Source organism: Eulemur rufifrons, chromosome 21, assembly GCF_041146395.1.
Source record: "Eulemur rufifrons isolate Redbay chromosome 21, OSU_ERuf_1, whole genome shotgun sequence".
Taxonomy (NCBI): Eukaryota; Metazoa; Chordata; class Mammalia; order Primates; family Lemuridae; genus Eulemur; species Eulemur rufifrons.
In genome coordinates this window covers 20,819,120-20,844,653 of record NC_091003.1, presented here as the reverse complement: position 1 = coordinate 20,844,653, position 25,534 = coordinate 20,819,120, and the positions used below count along the sequence as shown (strand labels likewise).

The 25,534-nt window shown below is 53.1% G+C and overlaps 2 protein-coding genes across 4 annotated transcripts in view; both read left to right on the top strand.

Moving 5' to 3' along the window:
- The window catches only part of KIAA1671 (KIAA1671 ortholog), a 133,573-nt gene extending 117,247 nt beyond the window's left edge, over positions 1–16,326 (top strand). For 2 of the 3 annotated variants that reach the window (XM_069497605.1, XM_069497606.1), the window contains 6 exons: positions 146–395; positions 3,083–3,254; positions 5,021–5,145; positions 7,311–7,453; positions 10,299–10,381; positions 11,574–16,326. In XM_069497605.1, the coding sequence (XP_069353706.1) occupies positions 146–395; positions 3,083–3,254; positions 5,021–5,145; positions 7,311–7,453; positions 10,299–10,377 (769 nt within the window). In that variant the 3' untranslated portion in view covers positions 10,378–10,381; positions 11,574–16,326. Of the gene's footprint in view, positions 1–145; positions 396–3,082; positions 3,255–5,020; positions 5,146–7,310; positions 7,454–9,585; positions 9,745–10,298; positions 10,382–11,573 lie in introns of all 3 variants that reach the window. The other variant, XM_069497604.1, reaches the window with a different exon arrangement.
- A 2,081-nt stretch (positions 16,327–18,407) lies between these two features.
- CRYBB3 (crystallin beta B3) lies at positions 18,408–25,283 on the top strand. Its single transcript, XM_069497324.1, has 6 exons — positions 18,408–18,459; positions 19,849–19,943; positions 21,436–21,554; positions 22,587–22,719; positions 23,634–23,776; positions 24,971–25,283. Exons 2-6 carry the CDS (start codon positions 19,869–19,871, stop codon positions 25,134–25,136), a joined length of 636 nt encoding a protein of 211 aa, XP_069353425.1. The 5' UTR covers positions 18,408–18,459; positions 19,849–19,868; the 3' UTR covers positions 25,137–25,283.
- The last annotated feature ends 251 nt before the right edge of the window (positions 25,284–25,534 follow it).

Genomic DNA, 25,534 nt, shown 5'->3' with positions numbered 1-25,534 from the left:
GGTTGTCCTGCTGGGACGTGAGGTCTGTTGTTCCCTGACATATAAAGGACATCCCGAGCTCTACTTTGTGCCACCTTCTTTACTTGAGATTCTGTTCTCGGGAACGCCTCCACGACCGGGTCTCCCTTCCTTGCCTTCCTTGCAGCTCGGCCCCCGAGTCCCCAGACAGCAGCGCCACGTCAGCCCAGAAACAGCCCTCCGGTAGCCGCTTGTCTTCTCTGTCCTCCCAAACGGAGCCCACCTCTGCCGGGGACCAGTACGACTGCTCCAGGGACCAGCGGAGCACCAGTGTGGACCGCTCCAGCACTGACCTGGAGTCCACCGACGGGATGGAGGGGCCACCCCCACCGGACGCCTGCCCCGCCAAGGGAGTAGATGACTTTTCCTTCATCGATGTAAGCCAATAACCAGGAGCATGTGGCCGGGGTGGAAATAGTCACCTTTTTCTTAAAAGAAGTTCCAGCATCTCCCATTGAATTCCCCCTTCAGGGGTAGGCTCTGTATTCTGGGGACCCCTGTAGTGGGTACAGAGCGCACAGTCTTTGAGCTGAGACTCACTTGTGCATGTAGCTTGGTCCTGCCGTATCCCTGCTGTGTGTCTTGGGGCAAATGTCTTGCCCTCTCGGAACCCCAGCTTTCTTACCCACTTGTAATTAGTGTAGCCAGCTCCACTGCCTCAAATGCAACCAAGTGTGTTCCAATGAAGCCTGACCTAAGCCCTCACCTGCCAGGTAAGGAGGAAGTCTGACCTCTTACCCCTGAGCGTCCTGCCTGAGGTTTGTCATTCCAAGCGTGAAGCTAGAGTTTGCTCAGAATAATTCTGAGCCCCTATAGGGCTTCAAAGGGGATTCACTTTCTTTTTTTTTTTTTTTTTTGAGACAGAGTCTCACTCTGTTGCCCAGGCTAGAGTGAGTGCCGTGGCGTCAGCCTAGCTCACAGCAACCTCACACTCCTGAGCTCAAGGGATCCTCCTGCCTCAGCCTCTCAAGTAGCTGGGACTACAGGCATGTGCCACCATGCCTGGCTAATTTTTTCTATATATATTTTTAGCTGTCCATATAATTTCTTTCTATTTTTAGTAGAGATGGGGTCTCGCTCTTGCTCAGGCTGGTCTCGAACTCCTGAGCTCAAACGATCCGCCCACCTCGGCCTCCCAGAGTGCTAGGATTACAGGCGTGAGCCACCGCGCCCGGCCGGGGATTCACTTTCTAAGTCTGGTCAAGGTCTCTTGCTGGCACCTCTGGATAAAGGCAGAGGCAGAGAAAGACACAAGCTCAGTCTTCACTGGGGAACTCCGCCGCATAAACACGGCCCTGGACGCACCCACCTCTCTGGGTGTCGTGAGGATGTAGTTAGGCGATGTATTCAGTTATTCGTCCAGCAAACATTTATTGAGATCTCGCCACATGCCGAGCATTGCTGTAGCTTACATACTAGCGTGATGTCACCGGGCCATGGCATATTTCGCCTGACTTTCCTCCTAGAACACGAAGCAGTTCTCTCTGAGTGTCCGTTATTAACGACAGTCACTGAGTGTTGGCCACGGGCCCACACACGCGCACACACACACACACACACACCCCCACACATGCTAATAACCCCTGAGGCGAAGCTTCCTGGTCACTGAGTGATTGCAAATGCGGGTGTCCCCAAGCATAGATGTGCTGCTTATTGAAACCATACTGAGGTTTACCAGCCATGATCTGGGGGCTGTTTGGAGCTTGAGTGGGGAGGCAAGACACTAAGGAATCCAGGCCGTGTACCAGGCCGAGGCTGCGAGGGTGGCCCTGTGTACACGGCACCGTCTGCCCCTCCCCGAGTGTGAAAAACTGGCTCTATTAAGTGGCCAGGGAAGCGAGCTCGTCTCTAGCTGCGACAGGCTCTTTGTGATTTCCGCCTGTCCCCCCTTCCCCTGGTCCCACACGAATCTCCCCACAGGACACCTTTGGGGCTGGTTTGGGAAGTAGCTGTACAGGAATCGGCTTCCTCTGCCACCCCCAGTGGGGCATGTGTCACTTGCCATCTCTGGGAAGTGACCCGCTCAAATGAGCCCATCATGGCAGGCTTAGAAAGTCCCGGGTGGCAGAAATTCTCCAAAGAGGACCTGAGGGGAAGACACCAACATGTCACGCAAGAACAGGAGGTCGCTAGGAAGAAAGAAGCCCCGTGTGGTGACAGCTGTCAGCTGTGAGCCTTGGTCAGGCACTGTCTCAAACAGGGCTTCCCATGCCTGAGCTCAGGGAATCCTCTCGCCACCCTGTGACAGGGATGCTCTGATTATCTCCTTTTTATAAATACGGACACCCAGGCTCAGAGAGGTGAAGTGCATTGCTTAAAGTCACACAGCTGTGATTGGAACTGAGCAGGGTTTGAGCACAGACCTTTGAACACTTCGCCACCATCTCCCAGAAGCCTGCTAAGTCAGGTGCAGCCCACCTCCTCGCCAGGCCCACCTGGATGGTCTGCACCCCGGGCCCTTTCACTGGGCTGGTGGTGATCGTGGCAACCCTCAGTGACAGTCAACTTGCCTCTGCTCCAAGTCCGAGTCTTCAGGGGTGCTCGTAAGTGAAGGCCTGGTGTCTAGCAGGTTGCTCGGTCCCCTCCCACCTGCACCCCAGATTATGTGAGTAAAGGAGGGACCACACGGGGAACCTCTCAGCTCGGGGACTCTGCGTGAATACAGTTTGCAGAAGGATTTAGTTAGATGGTAAATCCCATCCGTTATTCATTCAACAGACAGACATTTATTGAGCTCCTGCTGTGCACTGAGTCTTGCTCTAGCGTATATGCTAGTATGTGGTCACTGGGAGGCAGAAGGCATTTCCATGTGTGCCTGCTGTGTGCCACGGCACTCCAGGTTTGCTGTTGCACCTGATTCTTGTCATCAGCCTGTATGGTATGTTTCATGGAGAAATCTAGGCTTAGGGTGTTTAGGTTACCATGGAAATGTGGAAACACTGGCCCATGTACCACCTAAATAGCCTCTCATGTATCAGCGAAGCTACGCACACACACCCCGGATGGTGCCCTCAGTTGATGGTTCCCTTCCTTTTCTCCTCTTCCTCCCTTCCACCCCGTAAAGCAAACCTCAGTCCTCGACTCAAGTGCCCTCAAGACCCGGGTGCAGCTCAGCAAGAGAAGCCGCCGGCGGGCTCCAATCTCCCACTCCCTGCGGCGCAGCCGAGTCAGCGAGTCGGAGAGCAGGTCTCCTTTGGAAGAGACTGACAACACATGGATGTTCAAAGATTCAACGGGTATGCCCACACCTTCTCTCCTCCCCAGACACCACATTGCACAGCGGGAAGGATTTAGATTAAACCCTGGGAAGAACTTCTCAACTTAGAAGGCTTTAGAGCATAAAAACACAGTTACACGGGAAACTGATTCCTTGTTCTGCAGAGCTTATCAGAAACTAGGTAAAATGTTTTGGGGGATGGTATATTAATTGAGGATGTTTGGGTTACAAGGGACAGAGACACAACTTAATTGGGTTTCACTATTTCTGTTTTTATTCTCATTAAATTCACCTTTTCACTTTCTTTAGGTTTGCTTGCTGGTATTTTTTTGTAGATTCTTGAGTTGAAAGATCAATTCATTTATTATCAGTCCTTTTTGTTTTCTAATAAATTATTTGAGGCTATTCATTTTCCTCTAAGGATTGCTTTGGCTGCATTCTATATCAAAACTTAAGTGAATCTTGGAGAACACATAAGAATTAGCTAGGGAAAGGTATTCCAGGCAGATGTATCAACAGGATCAAAGGGGCAAGAAGTATGGGAAGAACATTGTGTGTATATGGCAGGAGCATCTTTGAGCAGCTTAGTGTCACTCAAGCTGGGAATAGCAAGAGTCATGCTGAAAAGGTAGCCAAGGACCAGATCATGGAGGTCCTTGATGCTTTGCTAAGAAGTTAGATTTTTGTCTACAGATGGAGAGCCTGGAAAGATTTTGCAGAAGAAACAAAATTTCTTTTTGCAGTGGAAACTGTAGCAGCTAACCTCCCCACTAAGTCCCCCAAAACTGTTATAGGTGCTTTTGTTCATTTGGGATTTGCCCATGGCAAAGTGTAGGGTGTCAGACCAGACTCTGAGCTGAGGGGGAGGCACTACTTCTGACCAGATACCGCAAACAATTGTTTGCAGAGTTCTCTCTCCCTCTCCCATCCCATTTTTGTTATTAAAGGAAATGTTTAAGTATCTGGAATGAGTCTTCTCTCTGCGTGCGTTCTTGGTTTTCTGGGCCAAGCTGCCTGGAGCAAATAAAGACCATATAAGGGACAGAAGCACACAGACACCCTCAGCTGGGATGGCGCCATCAGCCTTGAGGAGCCGGCCAGGGGCTGGGCATGGCTGAGGCCCGTACTTTCTGGGTGTGCCTCAGTTCCCCGCTTAGTCCGGGGGCTCCCGAGGACCAGGCCCTGCCTCGTTCATCCTCCCTCCCCTCCTCTGCTCCTCACTGTGCCGCGCCAGTGTCCAGGCATCGGGGAGGGTGAAACTCCTCACCCTTCACACCCAAAAGTCTCTTGCGTGGGCGATCCACTCAGCCTCAGGCGTGAGGGTGGGGTTGTCCTGGAAAGGGGAGCTCGGCGGGGAAGGAGAGTGACTTCTGGGTCCACCTGTGGGCCTCCCCTCCACAGACACACACAGCTCTGCACACTCTTCCCTAAGAGCATAATCCCAGCACACTCTTGGCCGAACACGTTGCTGTATCCTTTCCTGCCTCTGCCAAAGATTTCCTTCTATTTCTCTGACTTGCAGTGAGCCAGGGGTCCAGGAGGGGGTTCTGTCTGTCCCTCGAGAGAAAACCTGCTCTGCCTGTTGTCAGTATCTTCCAGCAAGAGGCGGAGTTGTGACTAGAGAGAGCGTGAAAGCAGGGTTTGCCTTCATCTGTCACATGGGCCAGTAACAGCGCAGGGCTCTTGAGAGTCGTGCATGAGATACTGTGTGCAAAGTATCCGTCACCATAGGCCCTCGGTGCATGGCAGCTGCCGATGACTTCAGTGCCATTTTCTTTGCAACAGAAGAGAAATCACCCAGGAGGGAAGAGTCAGATGAGGAGGAGAAGCCATCTAGGGCTGAGAGGACACCTGTCGGCCATCCTCAGAGGACGCCTGTGTTTCCAGGAGTGGACCCAGCAGTGCTAAAGGTACCAAACCCCTCACCAAGAGCCACCTAGTGGCCATGATCCTTGACCACGGCAGCCACAGGAACAGAGTTTTCCGTCCTTCCTTCCCTCCTCCCTTCCTCCCTTCCTTCTTTCTTGTCTCTGACATAGTTTACAACTCAAAGGAAGTTGCAAGAACAGTACAGAGAGTTTCCACGAACCGTCCACCCAGCTTCGGGTGGTTTCTCACGTGGGCATAGCTTGTTGTCAGAGTTGGGAAATTGGCCTCGTACGGTACTATTAACAGCACTGTCAGCTTATTTGGGTTTTGCCAGTTGCCTTGTGTTGCTCGATCTCTACTTTCTGTCTTTCCTCCACCCCTAAACTTGCTGCTCTGTTTGGTCTCATAGCTAAGCCTCGATTTACTCATCTGTAAAGTGGGCTAATGATCCATGGTAGGCACCGGGCCCAGAGCTGGGAAATGGGTGAACACACCCAGCCTTCTGAGACCCTTGAGCAATCCAGCCTGCGAGGGAAGGTAGGCACGGAAAATGATCGTTTCAACACCAGATGACTCGAGAAGCCGGCACTGGGACCATGTTGCACTCCCTTGAATTACACGAGAATGCCCACTGGATTATGGGATGCTGCGGGGAGGGCTGGGCTGCCTCCTCCTCCCCACCTGCAGCTCCAGCAAGCCGGGCATGATTGGTACTTAGCTTAGACAAGGAAGGGGAACTCTTGGCCCCCTCCCCCATGGTGTTCCAGGCACCATGCACTTGCAAACTCACTTTATGACCCCAGGAACCCTGCAAAAAAGTACTTTTTGTCTCCCATTTTATTGAAGAAGAAATTAAGGCCAAAAAAACCCTAGTTTGTTTGTAGGATTCCTCAACTGTGGTTGTTCCATGAAGGCCACAAAAACCTCACATGGGAGGATCATGAATTTGTTACTCCCTTAGTAGATGGATGTTTGGCTTTCCTATGTCATGTCTTGCAAGAATAAAAAGTCAGCAAATTGTGGATGCATGCTTGCCTCTGTAATTGATTTTACAGGCCCTCAAAATGTGAACATCCTTCAGCCACTATACCAGGCCGGAGTCCTTCTGACTTTTTTTTTTTTTTTTGCATCAAAACAAATGATTTTTACAAGGCAGCCTAAGGTAGGAGGCAGAGAAGAGGCCTTAGTGTTAGGCGGGGCAGGGGCCCTGGGGCTCCAGTATGGACGTCTCGAGTAACTCCTAAGGCAGATAGATCCCTGGACCCCTGAGCACAGCTCGAATCCACGGCACTCCGTGGAAATGAGGCTCCCACCATTCATTCATAGCATTGACTCAGCCCCCTCGAGCCTGGCGGCCGCCACATCAGCCCCATCAGTCTCTGCCACGGGCAGCGCTCAGCAGTCGTTAACAACCAAAGGAGGCCACTGGGCTTGTTCTGGAAAGAGTCCTGGAGTTGGGCATGGTGCAGACACGGTATGAATCCCAGTTTTTGAAAGCTGCGTGACTTCCTTTGTAAAATGGAGAGAGCCAGGCTCTGCCCTTGGACGTGTGAAATGAGCTAATAGCACAGAGCTCACGCCCGCTGGAGTCCGGAGGATGAGCGTTCGATGAGCAGGAGCTGTCAGCAGACGACGGTGGTGACGCTGTGGCCGAGGCTGCCCCGGTGCTGTCCAAGAGACAGATGCCACCCGCCACGCTCACCCCCCAGGTCCCCCAGGGGGATCTTTTTGCACAGGATCTTAAGTCGTTCCATTCCCAACACACCCTCCAAAAATGGCTGAAAATCCATGCTGCCATTTTCCTGGGACCCTAAAGGGCCATCCAAACTGCGTCTTATTTATATGGATAGAGGAGTAAGGAACTTAGTGGAACTGAACCTTCGACTGTCTGCATGTAGGTTGTCAGGACGGTAAAGGAGGTGGCATGTCGCGTACTGAGAACACTACGAATAGCAGCTTTTCAATAAAAGAGAGCACGAAGATGTGAATTTGGGGTGGTTATTTGATCTTGATGGTCCAGGGTGGCTGCTTGGAACACCAGCCTGGCCTCTGCTTTTTCTCAGCCCTTGTGTTTCCTGCCTGAGTCCATTCAGACTCAGGGGGCCCCAGTGCTCGCAGAGGGCTCAGCAGGCCTGACCATGTCCCCGCGTGGGGCCCTTCCCCAGACAAAAGGCGGTTTATAGACTCAGCTCTCTTCTCTCCCCAGGCTCAGCTGCACAAGAGGCCAGAGGTGGACAGTCCTGGCGAGGCCCCCGGCTGGGCCCCCCAGCCCAAGGCCCCCAGGTCCCCCTTCCAGCCCGGGGTGCTGGGCAGTCGAGTGCTGCCCTCCAGCGTGGAAAAGGACAAGAGGTGAGAGGTCTTGGGGAGAGAGAGTCCTTCCCGTCCCAGACTCAGGATGGACTTCCAAGAGGTGCTTGCAGCATTTAGGGCTGAACAGAGGAGAGTTTCGACTTTTCGTTTTCTCTAGCCAGGGGAGTTTTATTTACGTGATTGCTCGGCTCTCTGATACCTGAAAAATACAGCAGAGGTGGAGGAAGAGAGCCGGCAGTCATGGCAGCCGGCCTCCCCTCTTCCCCCCACCCTGCCACCTCCTACACAGAAAACCAGGGCTCCACCGCTGGAAAACTCCTCATCTAGTTTAGCCCTCTCCAGACGGATGGGGAAACTGAGGCATCGTCCCTCCTCTTACCCTTCAGGGAGGTACATTGGTCTTGGGAGATCAGGGAGACCTGAGAAGGGGCAGCAAAGGCACAGCCAGGCTGCATGAGATGAAGTCACGCAGCTCGGCTGCAGTCTGTGGAGCAGCCGTCCCGTTCCTGGGCTGGGCCTGCTCGGGGCAGAGATGGGCGCAGCCCAGCACCTGCCCCACGGGGCTCTCAGGCCAGGGCGTCTCAGCAGCTGGGGGTGGAGGTTAAGAGCACGGGATCTAAGGTCACATGGCTGGGGTTTAATTCCAGCTGTGCCACTTAGCCACAGGACCTGGGAAAAGTCACTCGACCTCTCTGAGCCTCAGTTTCCTCATCTGTAAAATGGGTTTACTGCCCATCCTAACCTTCCGAGGGGGTTGTGGGGATGAAACTAGGAGTGTGTATAAAGCCCTCGGCGTGGGCGCCAGCACGCAGAGGTGCTCACTAAGGGAGAGTGGAATTCTTGCCATGAGCACTGTTGGGACACAAATGCTGCGGATTATTCATGAAACTAGGGTTGAAATGATATAATAAGTGCTGACAGCGTGGCCAACTTACAGCCCGTAGGCCAAATCCAGCTCACTGTCTGCTTGTATAAATAAAGCTTTATTGGAACAAAGCCACGCCCATTCATTTACATATTGTCTGTGGCTCCTTTCATGTTACAACTGCAGTGGTGACAGATACCGTGCAGCCCACAAAGCTGACAATATTTACTACCCTGAGCCACAGACCTCCACCCCACTCCACCCGCCACCTCCCTGAGCCCTCCAGGGCCACAGAGTCAGGAGCTTTCTCTGAGATCAAAATAAGTCAAGTCCTGTGTGCACGTGTGTTTGGTTATAAAAGTAGTACGTGTTCACTGTGGATAGTTTAGAAAATATAAAAATATAAAACAGAAAAAGTCATCCATGATCCTACCCTGCCTAGACCACCACTGTCAATATTTGGGCATCTCTCCTTCCTTTTTTTTTTTTTTTTACACAGTTGAGATCACAGTGAGTGTGTAGCTTTTTATTCCTGCTACATGTGCCTGTTAAACAATCTTCATAAACATGGTTTTCTTCTTGAATAAAGTTTTAAGGAGTGATGACTTTATTGGGGTTTTTTTTTGTTAAAATGATATGTACTCCTTACAAGAAATTCTGAGAACACAGAAAATTACCAAGTAGAAAGTAAAAAATAAAACTCAAAAATATTACTATTTAGGTGGTGGTTACTCAAATGTATTCATGCTGCGAAAATTCACTGAGCTATGCACATGTGATTTGAGTACTTCATGTGTTCTTTAATTTTCAAAAGTTAAAATAAATCTCACCTCTGCAAAACAGTCATTGTTAACATTCAATAAGCAAAAGACATCTTTCTTTCTTTTTTTTTTTTTTTTCTTTTTCTTTTGAGGCAGAGTCTCGCTCAGTCACCTGGGCTATAGTGCGATGGTGTCAGCCTAACTCACAGCAATCTCCAACTCCTGGGCTGAAGCAATCCTCCTGCCTCAGCCTCCTGAGTAGCTGGGATTACAGGCACGCGCCACCCTGCCCAGCTAATTTTTTTCTATTTTTAGTAGAGAAGGGGTTTCACTCTTGCTCAGGCTGGTCTCGAATTCCTGACCTCAAGGGATCCTCCTGCCTCGGCCTCCCAGAGTGCTAGGATTACAGGTGTGAGCCACCGCGCTGGGCCAAAAGACATCTTCCTGTGTCTCATGATCATTGTATTATTCAGAGTTCTTCAGAGAAACAGAACATATGTACACATGCACACATACATATTTAATATATATACACATATACACAGAGAGAGAGAGATTGCTGCTAAGGAGCTGGCTTACATGGTCGTGGAGGCTGGCAAGTCCAACAGCTGCAGACCAAGCCCACAGGCCGGAGCTCCAGGGAGGAGTTGCGGGTTGAGGCTGAAAGGCTGTCTGCTGGGAGAATTCCCTCTTCTTCCTGGGAGGTCAGTCTTTTTCTATTAATATTAATGTCTTCGACTGATCGGAGGAGGCCCCACCCGTATTATGGGGCATAACCTGCTTTACTCAGCACCTACTGATTTAAATATTAGTCTTATCTAAGAAAAAAATACGTCCAGAGAAACATCCTAGAATAATGTGTGACCAAATATCTGGATACCGTGGCCTAGCCAAGTTGCCACATAAAACTCACCATCACAGGCACCTGCTTGGGTAGAGAGATGGAAAGATGGACAGCTATGTGGGTGACCAATGGTTGATGGCAATAATTTTATATAAGATGAATTTTTATAGCTGCAGGTGGTTTCCTAGAATGGACATACTGTGATTTATTTAAAATTCCCCACCGTTGGGCACTTTGGCTAATGTCTACTTCTTCCTTATTCATCATGTCCACATGGGCCTCTCTGTCACCTGTGAGTGCTTGGTCCCCGGCCCGCGCCTTGGCACAGGATGGAAAGCCGGGTACCACGCAGCCTTGCCCACAGGGGCGCCCTGTGCGGCTCACACTGGCCGCTCACTGGCTTTGTGATTTCAGGTCGGACGAGCCGTCTCCACAGTGGCTAAAGGAGTTGAAATCCAAGAAGAGGCAAAGCCTTTATGAGAATCAAGTTTGACCGGGTACGCAGGGGCTCTGCCGGGGAGACCTGGGAACCTAGGCAGGGGGCAGAGGGAGAAGGGGGGGCACAATTCTGAATTCCTGTAAAGAGGGTGGTGACGGTCTGTTTCCACTCGGGGGGCAAACAAAGCCGGGCGGTGCGGAGTGGGTGAGAAGGCACCGGGCCAACCGTCGGGTGCCCAGGCTGTGGGCGCGGTTGCACTTGGCGCGTCCTTCCTGCTCCACCTCGGTCCCCTCTATAAAGTGAAAGGGTGGGACCACGGAGGACAGCTTCATCTGAAATCCTTCAAATTTTTACTTGGGGAGTGTATTCTTGTGCAACCTGCATAATTAAAAATTAATTTGAAAATATATGTATTAAAAAAAAATCAAGTGATTAGATAGGCCCTGGTAGACGTCCCAAATGACATAACATCATGAACTTCAGCTCCCTCATCTGTAAAATGGGTCAGTAGTGCCCACGTGGCTGAGAATGCACCGGAAGTGCTCGACACTTCCTGTTCACATCCGGTGTCAGAGCACGCGGTGTAAGAGGCTTAACGTCCCTCATCCACAAACCTGAATTCCAGAAAGCTCTGAAAACAGAGTTTTTTAATAACTCACCTATTGGCAAAACCTGGCCTCAATGGACGTAATGTATTTAGACTCTGTTTCCCCCACTTGATGTGAATGTTCATAGTACACTGCGGGTATATTGTATGCTTGATTATGAGGCTGTTACACAGTATGTGTGGATTATATGTAATATATGTTACATGATTTTTTATGTATGTATGGGTGCATGTGTGTGTGTTCGTGTGTATTCTAAACTAAAAAAAAAATTGTAAATTCCCAAATGCATCTATACTCAAGAGATTTGGGTAAGGCTCAGGGCCTGTGTTTATTCTGTGTTTAGTGCAGTACATGTGGTATCTCATTTGAGCCTCCAGCAAGCCATTTGAGGAAACTGAGGCTCAGAACTGAGACTGGAACCCTGACCTGACCCTAAGTTTCATATTCGTCGCACCGTATCACCCTGCCTGCCACCTCCCTTACCCTCCCCGACCTCCTACCCCAAAAAGTCTCTTTCCTGGCCTTGAGCTTCCGGGGTGGCTTTCTTGGGACATATCAGAAAGGGTTTTAAGGCCTGAGGGTGGAGAGAAATGGGGCCTAATGTTCCCACCGCTGACACTAACACTGTCCCTTCCTCTCCAGACAGGGGACTCCGCCACGTCCAATTAACAGAAGCCTTAACCGTCGGGACCCGCAGACGAGGCCGAGCTGCCGTTCCTTCCCGCCCTGCACTCACGCGCCTGGGCCCTTCCCGTCGGGGGGAGGACGCTGTCCCGTGGCCCCCGCCCTGGCAAGCTCTCCCCGGACCCCGACGGGAAGACCCACGGTCCCCAGGCACTCGCTCACCTCCCCGGACAGCACTGCCGGCCGAGAAGGAAACCAGGCTGCCCAGAAACGTCTACGCGGGTGGTTCTGCCTTTTATGTAAAAATCTGCATTTCTACCCACTGTAGACACCGTCCACAGCCCCAGGAACGTCGGTGTGAGGCTGGACTGTCTCCCTTGGTTCTGAAAAACACCTGGATTGTGAAAGCACCTCTTCGCCCCACCCCAGGACAGGTCTTTTTTGGAAGGACATTTCCAAGGAAGGTCACATCGCCCATTTCCCACTGTCGTCTTGGTCCAAGATGTTACCACCAGGTTGGGGGTTTTTGATGGCTTTTTCTGGCAAGTTCCGTCTTCCCCTGGAGGAATCAGCAGTTCTGGTTTTTAAACATACCTTCCCCGAGGCTTTCAAGCGTATTTCCCCTTCCAGTGGGGCCACGTGCGTCGTTGACCTGTGTCATTTGATATCACTTTTGTCTGCTTTAGAAGGCGATAAAGCAATAACTCAGCCAATTTTCTTTGAAACTTGATATGTATATATGTTTTTCGGTTAAAGGACAGGAGGAAAGACGTGTGAACAGTTTGTTTTGAAGTATCCAGTCACCTCAGGTTATCTTATCCCCTTCCAAGCTTTTTTAGACATTTTAATTCTCACTCTTGTGTATATTTTCCTGGTTTCTTTTCATTTGAGCTCTGATTTCTGTGGGGTGACCTTTGTCCCTCGGCCTCAAGGGTTCCTAAACCGCAGCCCACATGGCGGCGCCTTTGCCACTTAGCATCAGACCTGCCCTCGGGATCTTTTTCTCCAGTCTTTTCTGAACTGGCCCAGCCTGGAGCGGTTCCAAACTGGCCTGAGAACAAATGCACGAACGAGGGGTCCTTCTCGCTGCTTCTCACCTCATTTTTCCATGCTCATGTTCAGGTGCTTTTCTTGGTCCAAATGCAAGTCTTGCTGAAAGCCCTTCTTTGGAGCACCCCCCCCAAGCCGGGGACTCTGGACGGAAGAGCCGGATGCCAGGTGATGACCTGGAAGGCTTGCCTCGCCTCCTTTTTTCTTGCTAGCTATAAGCTCATTCCTGGGACTCTCCAAGACCTCTGGGGGCTCTAGACAGTCTCTTCTCTGTCCTTCTTTTTGGAAATCCTTAGCGCCATCCTCCTCATTTCTGAAGCCCCAGGCTGCAGCAAACACCCAGATATGCTCGGCGGGCCACCCGCCGTGCCTGGAGTCACCGTCATCTTTGTGCCAGCCTTGCCTGGGAAACGCCCCGTGTGAGATGCCTGGGCAGTTCCTAGGGCAGCCTGTGCCTGCTGAGGGGTCTGGGGCTGAGTTTCCGGATGGATCCATGCGCAGCACTGGCTCCATACGGAGGTGAGAGGCACGCGTGTCCTCCCCCACCAGCACCCGCAACTTCCCAAGAGATAAAAGTCTTTCTTGATAAATCCATCATATGCAAATAAATGGTGTCAAAACATGCTTCTCAGCTCCCTGGCCACTGCTCCCAGAGTCTCCATTCATCTCTGCATCTCATCTTCCTCCTTCATCTCCTTTTATGTCTCCTCTCGTCTCTTGGAGGGTGGGTGGCTGTGGATAGCAGTCGTCTGTTTTTCTCCAGGTTAAGGCAAACACCTGTGCCCTGGTGTAGGGTTGTGGTTCAGCACCAGGGACAGCAACTGCCCCCCCTGCCCCCACCCCCACCTGCTGATGGGCGGTTGCTGGGCCCTGCCCTGCCCCCAGCCTCGAGTGTCTGGAAGCCGCATGCATCCCGGTCTGGGCGTTTGGCCCTGCTTGATAATGGAGCTAGTGATCGATAGATCCTCTTTGGCCATTTAGGGATTTAATTCTTCCAAGAACTGCTTCCATTAATTTTGTTTAAAGATCCAATTACTGTTTTATAACAATTTTGATATAGTGGCTTTCCACGTCCGTGGGACCCCCCCTTTGCAGCACAGTCCTAGTGTTTCAACCCTGACTTCTTTTCTCGGCTGCAGCCTGTCTTTGCTTCGGGGGGGAAGGGCGCTTTGGTACCACGCCAGGCCGTAGGAAAGGACCGACTCTTAAGTATGGTGATACTCACCATGCAAAACTCTCAGTCCTTAACTAGTCATGTTTAGTCCAAGAATACCCGACAGGAAAGAAAAACACTTGAAAATGAGATTGATCTGGAGATCTCTTGCCTAACCTCCCACACCTTGATGGGAAATAAAAATCCACTGAATTCCGTGTTGATCAGGACATACAAAGTCCACCCCCTTGAAACTGACTAGGGCACGTCCCGAAGGTCTTAACGCACCTCCTTTCACTTTTTGTAACCTCGTCCCCTCCAGCGCCACAGAGCAGACAACCCCAGTGGTCAGGAGTGACCCTCTGAGCAGGCTTCCCATGACCTTGATCAATGCAATGAGACCACAAGGGGCTGGTGTTCTGGAGCCTTTGCAGAGAGCTGGGGCCACGGGGCATCTATTTCTTCTCTTTCTAAGCTGCGTGAGCTCTTCGGGGCCAAGCGAGGGGTTGAATGCTACTTTCTCGAGTTTGCCTGGAACCCCCTTTGGAAATCTGTCTTCTTTTAAACTCACTTAATATGCCTTAATATCATCTGTGCGCAATCAAGTCACCCGCCCCCATCCAGCCGTGCACAAGTGAGTCTTGCACAGAATGCAAATCCCTGTGTATGTCCAATCAATCTCTGTCTCTCCCTCTCTCCCCCACCCGCCCCTGCACATCAGCATTTTGACAGCTGGGCTTTTAGTACGTCTGTGTCTTTCCCCCCACCCCCTTCTTCACGGCCCTTTGCCTATCGAAACAGAGGTTCTTGCCCCTGCAATGCCACAGCGAGTCCTCAAAGAATCAGTGTTGGGGAGAATCACTCAGTGCCACCAGAGAAGCTCTGCTGAAAGGGAAAACTCACGGCACTTGGGACATTAGCGGTTTTGAGGGAAGCTGACCTGGCAGCCCCGGGTTTTCCAGGATTCAGGGAAAGGACAATCAGACGGCAGTGTTTTCCAGGGGGACGAGCCTAGTCACGTGCTTTTGGACAAACGTGCTTTCGGACAAACGTGTTTTCCTTCGTGCGTCCCCGGACGTGAGGCCAACTCCAGGGTATCCGTAAGGAACGAGAACAGACATAGGCGTAACAAGCCTGAGGTCTTAACCCGTAGAGGAATTTGGAAAACCCTCAGTGTGATTTTCCCAAAGGAGCCCTCAGCCACTCCCAGCTGGTCGACGGCTGCCTTGTCGAGCTACGCTTTTAAGTTTTTCATCGTGATCTACCCCAATCTACCCCTCTCCCCACCGTTTAGATGTTTAAGCTGCGGCAGGTCACCGTAGTGGCCAGGAGACAGTCTGTGTGCTCTGAACGTGCCTTCCTCCCCTCCACCGTGTGCCACTCATGTGGCATCATGAGTCCGCGGGGTGGGAGGGCAGGACTGCGGTGGGAGCCACTGGGAGCAGGCAGGACGCGCTCCACCTCTGGAAGGGGACCTCGCTCTGTGCTGAGAAGCTGCTAGCGGTCACCCTGTTGGAATTCCAGGCAGGCCAAGGCTCTGGAGGCCTAGAGCCGCATAAAATGCCAGGAGGCATGAGCCTGCCAGGTCTGTGCCAGTCGTGTCTCCTTTTGCACCAGCCCCCTTCTAGAAGTTTCTTTCTTTTGTCTGGATCAGCTCCTGGAGGAAGAGGGGGAAGCAGAAAGCGGGGCTCTCCACTACGGAAAGTCGGCCTGAGGTTTCTGGCCAGTTGACCCTTGACATCAACACTTCTCAGCCTCTCCCCTTCGCCATCCCAGAATTTCCTTAAATAGTTGCCCTCACACCTCTCCCGTAACATCCTCTTCCAGGCCTTGGACGGTGGCTCCTTGACAATCTCCGGTGGCATCTCGCCGGCTAGATACGATCCTGTTGTTGTCTAAAGAAGAATTTGAGCTTTTTAATGATCTCATTCCAAATAGCCTTATAGATCTTGTAAATAGGGGGCTCACAAAAGTAATATATTGTATTATGGAAGATATTTTGTACTGTGTCGTTTCCTAAATCCTAGAAGTCATGCACTTCCCTGGGGTAATCGCCATCCTCAACATGCTTTGTAAGATGGGGCGGGGGGATGGAAATATATAGAAAGATGGTATATATTTTCCTAACCTTCCTTCTGGGTCCCTCCTCGGATAGAGATGCTAGAGGAAGAACTCGAGTTCTGTGTGCGTAGCAAAGTTCAAGCTTCTTGACTGCAGTGTTCTTGCAATTGCCTTATGAATTCACAAGCTCTAGGAGTTCTGAACGGAAGGCAGACGAGAGGCACTTTATCCAATCCCAGAAAAAAAAAAATCTCTAACCGTGTTCATCTTGAAAAACGTATATTTTTAATGTAAAAAAAAAAGGGGGGGGGTGGGTGCTTCCTGGACCTCACAGAGTATTGGATGTCTACAAGTGCTTTTATATTTTGTAACTGTAAAAAGGTTTCATATACACAGAAGAGCAGTCGGCGATCCAGTCGGCGGCAGTAAAACAAGATGACCTTTGCATGTACAAAGATGTTGCATTCAGACTATGAAAATAGCAAATAAAGCTTTGATGCAAGTTGCACTGGAGAAGTTGATGCATCCGAGTGTGAATGAACGGAGTCCCCCATGCACGCGGGCCCTGCCCGTTGCCGGCTGAGTCAGTCTCTCCTCTGTGCTGAGCTGTGGTGGGGCAGCAGGGGGACACGCCTGGGGTCCTGGGACAAGGTGTCTGTCCAGGGTGGGAGGCCATGGACACCAGACAAGATTTCCGTTCAGACCGAGGAGTGGTTAAATCCTTGTTCTGCCACTTCCAGTCTATGGGGTTGATTTCTCTCTCCCTCTCTCTCTCTCTCTCTCTTTTTAAGAGACAGGGTCTTGCTCTGTCACCCAGGCTGGAGTGCAGTGGCACAATCATAGCTCACTGCAGTCTCAAACTCCTGGGCTCAAGCAGTCCTCCTGCCTCAGCCTCCCAGTCATGGGCATTACAGGTGTACATCACCACACCTGGCTAATTTTTTATTTTTTGTAGAGACGAGGTCTTGCTATGTTGCCCAGGCTGGTCTCAAATTCCTGGCCTCAAGCCATCCTCCTGCCTCAGCCTCCCAAAGTGTTGGGATTGCAGGCATGAGCCACAGTGCCAGCCTGGGCTATCTCTAAGCATTGGTTTTCCTCAGCTATCCAATGGGGGTGGTGGTAGCGACATTAGCGGGCAGGAGTTTATAGCTGTGGTTCCTCAACTGGGTGGATTGTGCATTTCAGGGGACATCTGGCAATGGCGGGAGACATTGTTGGTTATCACCCGGGGGGGGGAGAGGATGCTACGGGCATCAGTGAGCAGAGGCCGGAGATGCAGCTCAACCTCCCACAATGCCCAGGGCAGCCCTCACCCGACCGATCCCAGCCCAAGTGGCGGAGGTGTCGAGGTTGGGAAGTCTGGATCACAGAGACGTGGCGTGTGGAAGTGCTGAGCGCGTCGTAGCTGCTCGGATCCTACAGGAGCTGATGGGAGGAGCCACGCCGTCCCCACCTCTGCCTGCCTCCGCGTACCCCCAGCCGGGGGCCACTGCACCCCGAGTTAAGGGGTCCAAACCAACTCTGCTTTCCACGGTCGCCAGCAGGAAGTAGCCCCTGGGTTTGAACTGTCCACAGCAGGCAGGATCCTTGGAACGAAAGTCATAAAGGTTCTCCGTTGAGGGGTGAAGAGACTGACCTTCAGTAGCTCTGACCTTCGGTAACGCCCAGGTCTGACTCCAGAGTCCAGCTGTCACCCGGAATCCCACCGCCATTGCCCTGTAGGGGGGTAACTGGGTTTGATGCTGATTTGAGAATTTTAGCCCAAAACAAATAACAACAACGAAAGAAAACCTTGTGTCTTAGCCATTCCCCCCTTTGCGCCGTCATCACTGTAGCCATTCAAGAGCCATTTATTCTTGCTACAGGCAAAATTCTACCTTGTTAGGCACTTTAAGAATGCCCGGATTCCCCCCGCCTTTTTGGCCACAGACAGGTGACTATCATGCTCACCTTCGTCTCTATTAAGGCTAAGAGCCCAGGCCAGGCCCCCCTAGGTGAGTCCACCTCTCTCAACTCAGTTTCTGCACCTGTGACATGGAGGTGACAATTCCTCCCCTAAGGGTGGCTGGCTGGGGATGGAACATAAAGCTTAGGAAGCTGGCACGGTGCCCTGCACGTAGTAGGTCTTCAATAAACGGGAGCTGGTGTTGGTATACGCGTTCCGCATGCAGGAAGTAAGTCTCCTTCGGATTTGTCACAGCATCTGATGGACTCGCACCTGGCTTGGAAAGTAGGTTTAGGGTGATCTGGCTTGAAATTTAGGCCACGCGGCACAAGGAAAATAGAGGGCTTCTGGGGTCCCTCCAAGGCGTCATGTCCCCCCATAGGAAGATGGTGAGAGAGGGGACACCCTGATGACCCCGTCTGGCGCTGTCGGGCGTCCCACAAAGCCAACGAGGTCCATCTGCCCCCAGGAAGTCATGAGAAGCCACGGCCGAGGAAGCAGGCGCTGGGGCCTCCCTGGGCCTGCTATTGGGGTGAAACGGCCTGGACGGAATCGGGCGGACAGCGCGCTGCCTCAGCAGACCGGGATGTGCTGGGCTGTCAGAAAGCGCCCATAAATAGGGAGCTCCTTGCGAGCGCAGGCCGAGTCTGCAGAAGGCCGTGGCTCCTCTGTTCCTCCTGAGGCTACAGCAACAGGTTCATCCCGGGACAGGCGGGCGGGGGGAAGGGGAGAGCTGCACGGCTGGCGCCCTGCCAAAAGAGATGGGGCCTCACTTGAGGGTAGGGGCCATGCAAGAGGACATAGGCAGCCACCAAGCCCAGCTGGGGGGGGAGCGAGGGAGCCACGCTGCTGTCTGTGCGCCCAGGGCGGTGGCCAGGGTCTAAGCCCCCGGGCATGTGCTTGGGGCAGGGGGCAAAGATGGGGCACCTCTGAAGGAGGAAACTGGGCAAGCTTGGAACCTGCCAAGTCCCCCGAGGGTGCCCCGTGAGCTGGACCAAGCCCTGTTTCCTGCCGAGGCTGGGCACAGACAGTGGTGGCCGTGCCGGGAGCTGTGGGTGGGGAACAGCTGGGTGCGTCATGTGCCACTACGGATGTCTGAAATGGGCGTGTGTGTGTGTGTGTGTGCGCGTGTGTGTGCATGAGAGAGAGAGAGAGAGAGAGAGAGAGAAGCTGTGCTGTGTGCCCGTGGGTGGGACACGACTGTACTCACACAGGAGCTTGTGTGAGTGTGTGCGTGTGTGTGCATGCGTGTGTATGTGCTAATAAATGCAGTAAATAGCACAGTGCTCTGTGTGTCTGTGTGTGCAAGAATCAGAAGAATCCTTCCACGTCACCACTGCAGGGGCCTGTGCTGTGGGTTGCTGTCTCCCTAGTGTCTGTGTCTCTTAAAGTGGCTGGTACACAGCAAATGCTTGATAAATGTGTGGGATGACAACTGAATGCATGGAAACTGGGCTGGAGCAGGTGTCTGAGGGCCTGGTCTCTAGACGTCTGTCTGTCCACCTCCCACCACCTGTGGAGTCCTGTCCATCCTGGTCACCCAGCCCGGGGCCTGGCACAGAGTAGGTGCTCACGGAATCTTTGCTGAACAAAGCAACCAGTGAGCAAGAGACTATACTGCCTGGAATATGGGGGCAGGAGAGAGCCCTGCAGAGGAGACCCCCCCCCCCAAAGCCCACCCTCTGGCCAGGGTCCAGAGGTGCTGCAACTGCAGAGAGCCCCAAGCACCCTGGTTTGGGGATGGTGGCAGAGTGTGGGGAAAAAGGCGTGGGCTTTGGAGTCAGGCCCCACCCTGGCCACTTACCGCGTGCCTCGGGAAAGTGGCCTCACTTGGCTGAGTCTTGGAGTTCCCCTCTACAAAATGGGGCCCCCGATCCTCCTGACTGTCCAAGTCCGCATGCCCTCGATAGGTGCTCGGTGGGTGTTTGTTGAATGACTGAATGACTGAGTGTTGACTGTGGGTGTCGGGATCACGACCACGTCCCATGGGCAGCAAGGTTCTGCAGCTCACCCTCAACTCCAGTCGCATCAACACCTGGTTTCTCCCGAGTGGACCTGGTGACTTGTTTTCTTTTGGTTTGAAGCCAGAGGCGTCCCTGGGGAGATGGCCGAACAGCACGGAGCACCGGAACAGGCTGTGGCTGGCAAGAGTCACGGAGGCCTTGGGGGCACCTACAAGGTACTGGGAGGGGCTGCTGCTGGGTCTCGGGGTCAGCTTCCCGGCTGGGCAGCCTCTCTCCACAAAGGAGCAGCAGCCCCTCCAGCCAGCCGGGCCAGGAGAGCCGCTCCGGCTGTGTCCTCTCGCTCCCGCCCTCTGCTCTGAACTTGCTTCGAGACCTCACTGCGTCTTCCCTCTTCTGTGTCCTCCTCTGCAAAATGGAACCCGTCCCCCAGGTCCTGCCTGTCTCAGTGCAACACGCAGGGGACGTGGCTTCGAGCTCTGACTCTCCTGCCTGGCCTCAGCCCTGTTTCCTCCCCTCCCTGGGCCTCAACGTCCCCATCTTTACAATGGGGATGATGCCCACGCTCCTCAGTGCCCAGAGTTGCTGTGAGGGCTCAGAGACAGTTCCCTTAACAAGGGCGGCTAACGGAGGGAGGCACAGGAGACATCTGAGGGAGACTTTGAACTTGAGGGTCCTGCCCTTTGCAAACCATCCCTGGGGGTCTTTCGAGAAACCACTTGAGATGAGAGCTGAACATGGGTTGACTGAGCAAATAAATGGGAGCAGAGACATTTCTGGGGATGGCCTGGTGGCTTTAACAAGAGTGGAGGAGGCCGGGAAGGGAGGGCCTGATTCTCGGGTGACATTGGGCAAGCCTTGCCCTGAACCCTCAGCTTTCTCATAGTTCAGGGTTGGTCTAGTGACCTCCAAGGGCCTTGACGAACTTCCCAGAGGCAGAAGCCCCCAGGAAGGTGGACGTCACTGCCATCTCTTCCTGCCTGCCTTTGTCATCTGTGTGCCTTTCCCCCTGTCCAAACCAGTGTGGGCAGTAAAAGAACCAGCAGACTTATTGAACCCTGGTGCCTCCACTTAACTCGCTGTGCAGCCCTCGGCAAGCATCTTACCCTTTCTGAGCTTCTTTCATCCCTTTTGTAAAATGACCAGAACAGACGTTCCCCAGGAACCTTCTACAAAAACAAGTTTGTGCTTCCAGGTGGGTGAGAAAAGGAGAACTTTGGTCTGTCTTTGCAGCCCCTTCCTTCCCGGGCGTGGGGCAGGTGAAGGTCAACCCAGAGTGTGCAAACAGGTGTTTCATTTGTCCTGCACAGGGATTTTTTAAATGGAGAAATTTCACATCGAGGAAAATAGAGATTTCTGGCCTCTCTTGAAAAGTTTGGAATTGGGCCCTCCTTTCCGCATGGCCAGAAGTGGCTTCATTTCCCTGCAGCCCTCCCTTGGGTTATTTCACTTTCTCTTAGGTTCCCCACCTGGTTCTGGTCAATTATTTGAGGTGCGATGCCTGGTTGAATTGGTCTAATTGAGGCTCCTGGAGGCGTTCCCCACCATGGCCACCAGAGGGCAGTGCAGGCCGCCGGGTGCTGGCGCCGGGCTGGTACCTGCAGCGCGGATGAGCAGGTGGCACCTCCTCCGAACGCCCTCGGAGAGGCAGCGGCGGGAGCCGGGACCCCGGCCGGCCGGGGACGGATGCTTAGGAGGCTGCTCTTCCAGGTGATCGTGTATGAACTGGAGAACTTCCAAGGCAAGCGATGCGAGCTCTCGGCCGAGTGCCCCAACCTGACCGACAGCCTGCTGGAGAAGGTGGGCTCCATCCAGGTGGAGTCCGGACCGTGAGTACTCAGCCCCCCAGCCCCTTCTCACAGCCCCGTGCCTTCCGGGGGTCCGGAGGTCCGAGTCGGAGCTCGAGATCTGTTGTGGGGCCTACGGCAACTCCCTGCCCCTCCCTGCCTCAGTTTCCCCCTCTGTAAAATGAGAGTTGAACTGTGATTCTCTTACAGTCCTTCTAACTCTAGATTTTTGTGACAAATAACAGGGTACCATGGAGAGAGAACAGAGAAAGGCAGCCCAGCACCTGGCTCAGGGACTGGAAAATGGGGTTTAATATATATAGTTTTAATAATTATAACTAAAACACCTACAATTTAACATGCATCATATCACTGAATCCTCACAACCACCCTGTAAAATAGGTGTCATTCTTATCCCTATTTTCTAGATGAGGAAACCGAGGCCCAAGTGGTAAAGCGTCCCATGCATGTCCGGAGGGCAAACACGTGTCCCAGCCGGAGTCTGACTTTTTGCCTTCGGACCAAAAGTCCAGGCCCTGGAACTCAGTCATCTGGGTGGTCTCGGGCAAGGATCTTCACCCTCGGGGTCTCTGTTTTCTCATCCGTCAAATGGGGATAACAATGATACAAACGTCAGGAAGAGTTTTGTGAAAATAAATGGAAGGATGACACAAATAAATAATAAAAAGAATATAATAGGAAGAGGAAGGAGCAGGAAGGTGGGGTGTTGCAGGAGAAAGATGGAGGAGGAGGAGGAGGAGGAGGAGGAAGAGGAATACTATGGAATACACATTGTGATGTGCCAGGCTTTATGCTAAGGACTTTTCTGAGCACCATACACAGAGGCCGGGCATGACGTAGACAATCAGTAACGTTTCCTAGGGTGTCTTTCTGGCCCATAGTCTCCGTTCCCGATATGTCCTAGTAGCTCCTCCAGTAACAGGTCCAGGAGTCGGCAGTAGGGTTAGGGAGAGGTGCTAGGTCAAAAGTCAGCAGCTCTTGGGCGCTTCCCTCACTAGACTTGGGTCCTCCCTCGGCTGCAGCGGAGGTGACCCCGGCCTCTTCCTCGCACAGGTGGCTGGCATTTGAGCGCAGGGCCTTCCGCGGGGAGCAGTTTGTCCTGGAGAAGGGGGACTACCCTCGCTGGGATGCCTGGTCCAACAGCCACAACAGTGACAGCCTCCTGTCCCTCCGGCCCCTGAACATTGTGAGTCTGGCTCCTGCCCGCTCCCGGGAGTTCTTGGAAGCAGGGCCTGCCGAGAGCCAGTGAAGCAAGCTCCTTGTACACGCTTGAGGGCTGAGGGCTTGGCCAGTGTGGACTTGGGGTGGGGTGGGCACTCATGTTTCTGAGCTAAGTGATCACATGGGACAAGAAGAAGTGGGCTATTGAATGGGCGTCAGGTTGGGGGCCGGGACCCCAGGGCTCACATCTTGAGTTAGCCAGCACGGCCCTTGGGCTTCCGTTTGCAACCCTACTAAAGCTGGGGGCCACGTGGTCCAGTCTCGGCCCAGTATTGTGGCCACAGAAACGCAGTCCAGAGAATAACCTCGGAAAGTAACTTCCAAATAGTTTAGGTTCTTCACTTGCATTTCTCCAACACCTGAAAGGGACACGGTGACACTTTAAATGCTGCCCTCCTGTCTCACCTACTTCACCCACACTCGGTGGCCACTGGAGCCCTTCCTCCTCGTCACATAACTGAGTCCTCCTTAGAGGGCAGTGGCGGAGGGAAGACGGGGAAGATTAAATCGGAGTCTGGTTAGGAAAAAGAGAATGCTCACACGTGACTACTTCTACCTCCCTCCACCCTCTCTGGGCCTCGGCTTCCTGTCTGGTAAATGATGGGGCCGAACAGAATCTGAAAACTCCCCTTGCGGTTTCACACGCTATGGCTCCGAGATTCCTAAGCGAACCGGCTCTGGGGGAAGCTCCCAGCACCCCATCCCTCCGGCAGTGGGTCTGGAGATGGAAGTGTCTCCTGAGTCCCCTTTCTCCTGCGGCAGGTTTGGGGACAGCTGTTATTTTGTGGTGACCAATCGATTCTTTCTGGCATCTGGAGCCCCCCTGACCTCCGCTCTGGGTGTGGGAGCAGCTGTCTCACCCCACAATCTCGCCCTCAGGACGGTCCGGACCACAAGCTGCATCTCTTTGAGAACCCGGCTTTCAGCGGCCGCAAGATGGAAATAGTGGACGATGACGTGCCCAGCCTGTGGGCTCACGGCTTCCAGGACCGTGTGGCGAGCGTCCGCGCCATCAACGGGACGTAAGGGTTCCAACCCTCACCCTTGCCCCGGCCCCGTTCTCTAGGGCCGCACCTCGGGCTCCAAACTGAGTCTCTGCTCATCGTTTCTTACACGGTTGATGTTTCTTGCTCCTCCGGGTTCAGAGGGCCCGTTGGGGCGGCTGCTCCTGTACCACCCTTGCCCGGAGCCCCACGCTGGAGCCCCCACGGTGTGAAGGTCCAGTTTTCTGCACACCTGCACCATGGAGACTTCTAGGCAGCCTTGACTCATAGGGAGTTTTATCCTTTTTTAAAATCAAGTGAAATCTGTTCTCCCCACCTGTCTCCACCTGAGTCTTTTACTCCTTCTCAGAATATCCTCCAGCCCCTGAGCTGATTCTCAGACGGCTTTTTCCCCTCATGATCCTTGTCCTTCTTACCAAGGATATATGTAGCTGTCCAGGTGTGAGCTGAGTAGTGCAGAGGAGAACAGGCTTATCACCTCCCCCATTCTGGGCTTCATATCACTTTTAATGCAACCTTAGGATCACCTGCCCTTTGTCGGTGGTTACATCTTACATGTGCTTGTGATCTGGGATTAGGCCTTGAGAGATGCCATCTGTCCCTGATAATAATTTATTCAACAACTTTTTACTGAGCATCTACTATATGCTGGGTGTGGGGATACAAGGGAGACAAGAGCTACATACCTCTGCCCTCGAGGTTTATGTAGGCTGATAGGGAGACAGACGGAAACAGGTAGTCACAATTTATTGTGATCAGGATTGTAACGAGGACACACAGGGGGCCCTGGGAGTCCCCACGAGGTACTTGATTCAGCCTGGGGGAATCTGGGAAGACTTTTTGGAGGAGACTTCTAAAATGAGAAGTAAAAATTGCAAATGGGGAAGGAGGGGGAGGGATAAGGATGAGGTAGGGAAGAATGTTCCAGGCAGAAGGCACAGCATGTACAAGGGCTCCGAGACATGACAAGTTCGAGGAAGGTGGACTAAGAGAGGTTGGCGTATAGAGTTGAGACATGAGGCTAGAGATGGTTTGCGAAGGGTCATGTGATCAGGGTAAGGAGTTTGCATTTATCCTGAGGGCACTGGGGAGCCAAGGTGGGATTTAGGCAGGTGAAGTGCATGATCGGATGCTGGCTTTGAAAGGCCTGGTCTGGCTTGGGGCAGGTGGCTGGAAGCGGACCGTGTGCACCCAACCTTGTGTCCCCTGCAGGTGGGTCGGCTATGAGTTCCCTGGCTACCGCGGGCGCCAGTACGTGTTCGAGCAGGGCGAGTACCGCCACTGGAACGAGTGGGACGCCAACCAGCCGCAGCTGCAGTCTGTGCGCCGCATCCGCGACCAGAAGTGGCACAAGCGGGGCTGCTTCCTCAGCAGCTGAAGGGCACCCCGACCTCAGTGGCCTAGGCCCGCCCTGGGGGGCAGCCAGGGCAAGAAGAGGAGGCTCCAGGGCTGGGGCCAGGGGCTGCCTGTCCACCCTTCCCCGGAATCTGCTCAATAAAGCTGGGGGTCGGTCCCCCACCTGCCACGTTCCTCTGCATCACTTCCTGAGGGGGCCGGGCCAGGGCGGGGCCTGTCGGAGGGGCAGGCTGAGGGAGGCTGGGCTGGAGGGTTCTGAGACCCCCAGGAAAGGGCTGTGAGCTGTGCTCTCATCCTTTCAGGCAGAACCACGTGCACCTCCTGCCCTGATCTTGTGTTTGTCTACCAATGAGTGTCTCCATCTGAGTGTCCGTCAGTCCTTCCATCCAACCATCCATCCTCCCACCCACCGACACATCC

What these genes read in the sequence shown, in the direction of transcription:
- CRYBB3 (XM_069497324.1), top strand. Translation starts at nt 19,869, where the DNA reads ATGGCCGAACAGCACGGAGCACCGGAACAGGCTGTGGCTGGCAAGAGT. An exon ending in GCCTTGGGGGCACCTACAAG is followed by an intron (nt 19,944 to 21,435) that starts GTACTGGGAGGG and finishes CTGCTCTTCCAG; the next exon opens with GTGATCGTGTATGAACTGGA. An exon ending in ATCCAGGTGGAGTCCGGACC is followed by an intron (nt 21,555 to 22,586) that starts GTGAGTACTCAG and finishes TTCCTCGCACAG; the next exon opens with GTGGCTGGCATTTGAGCGCA.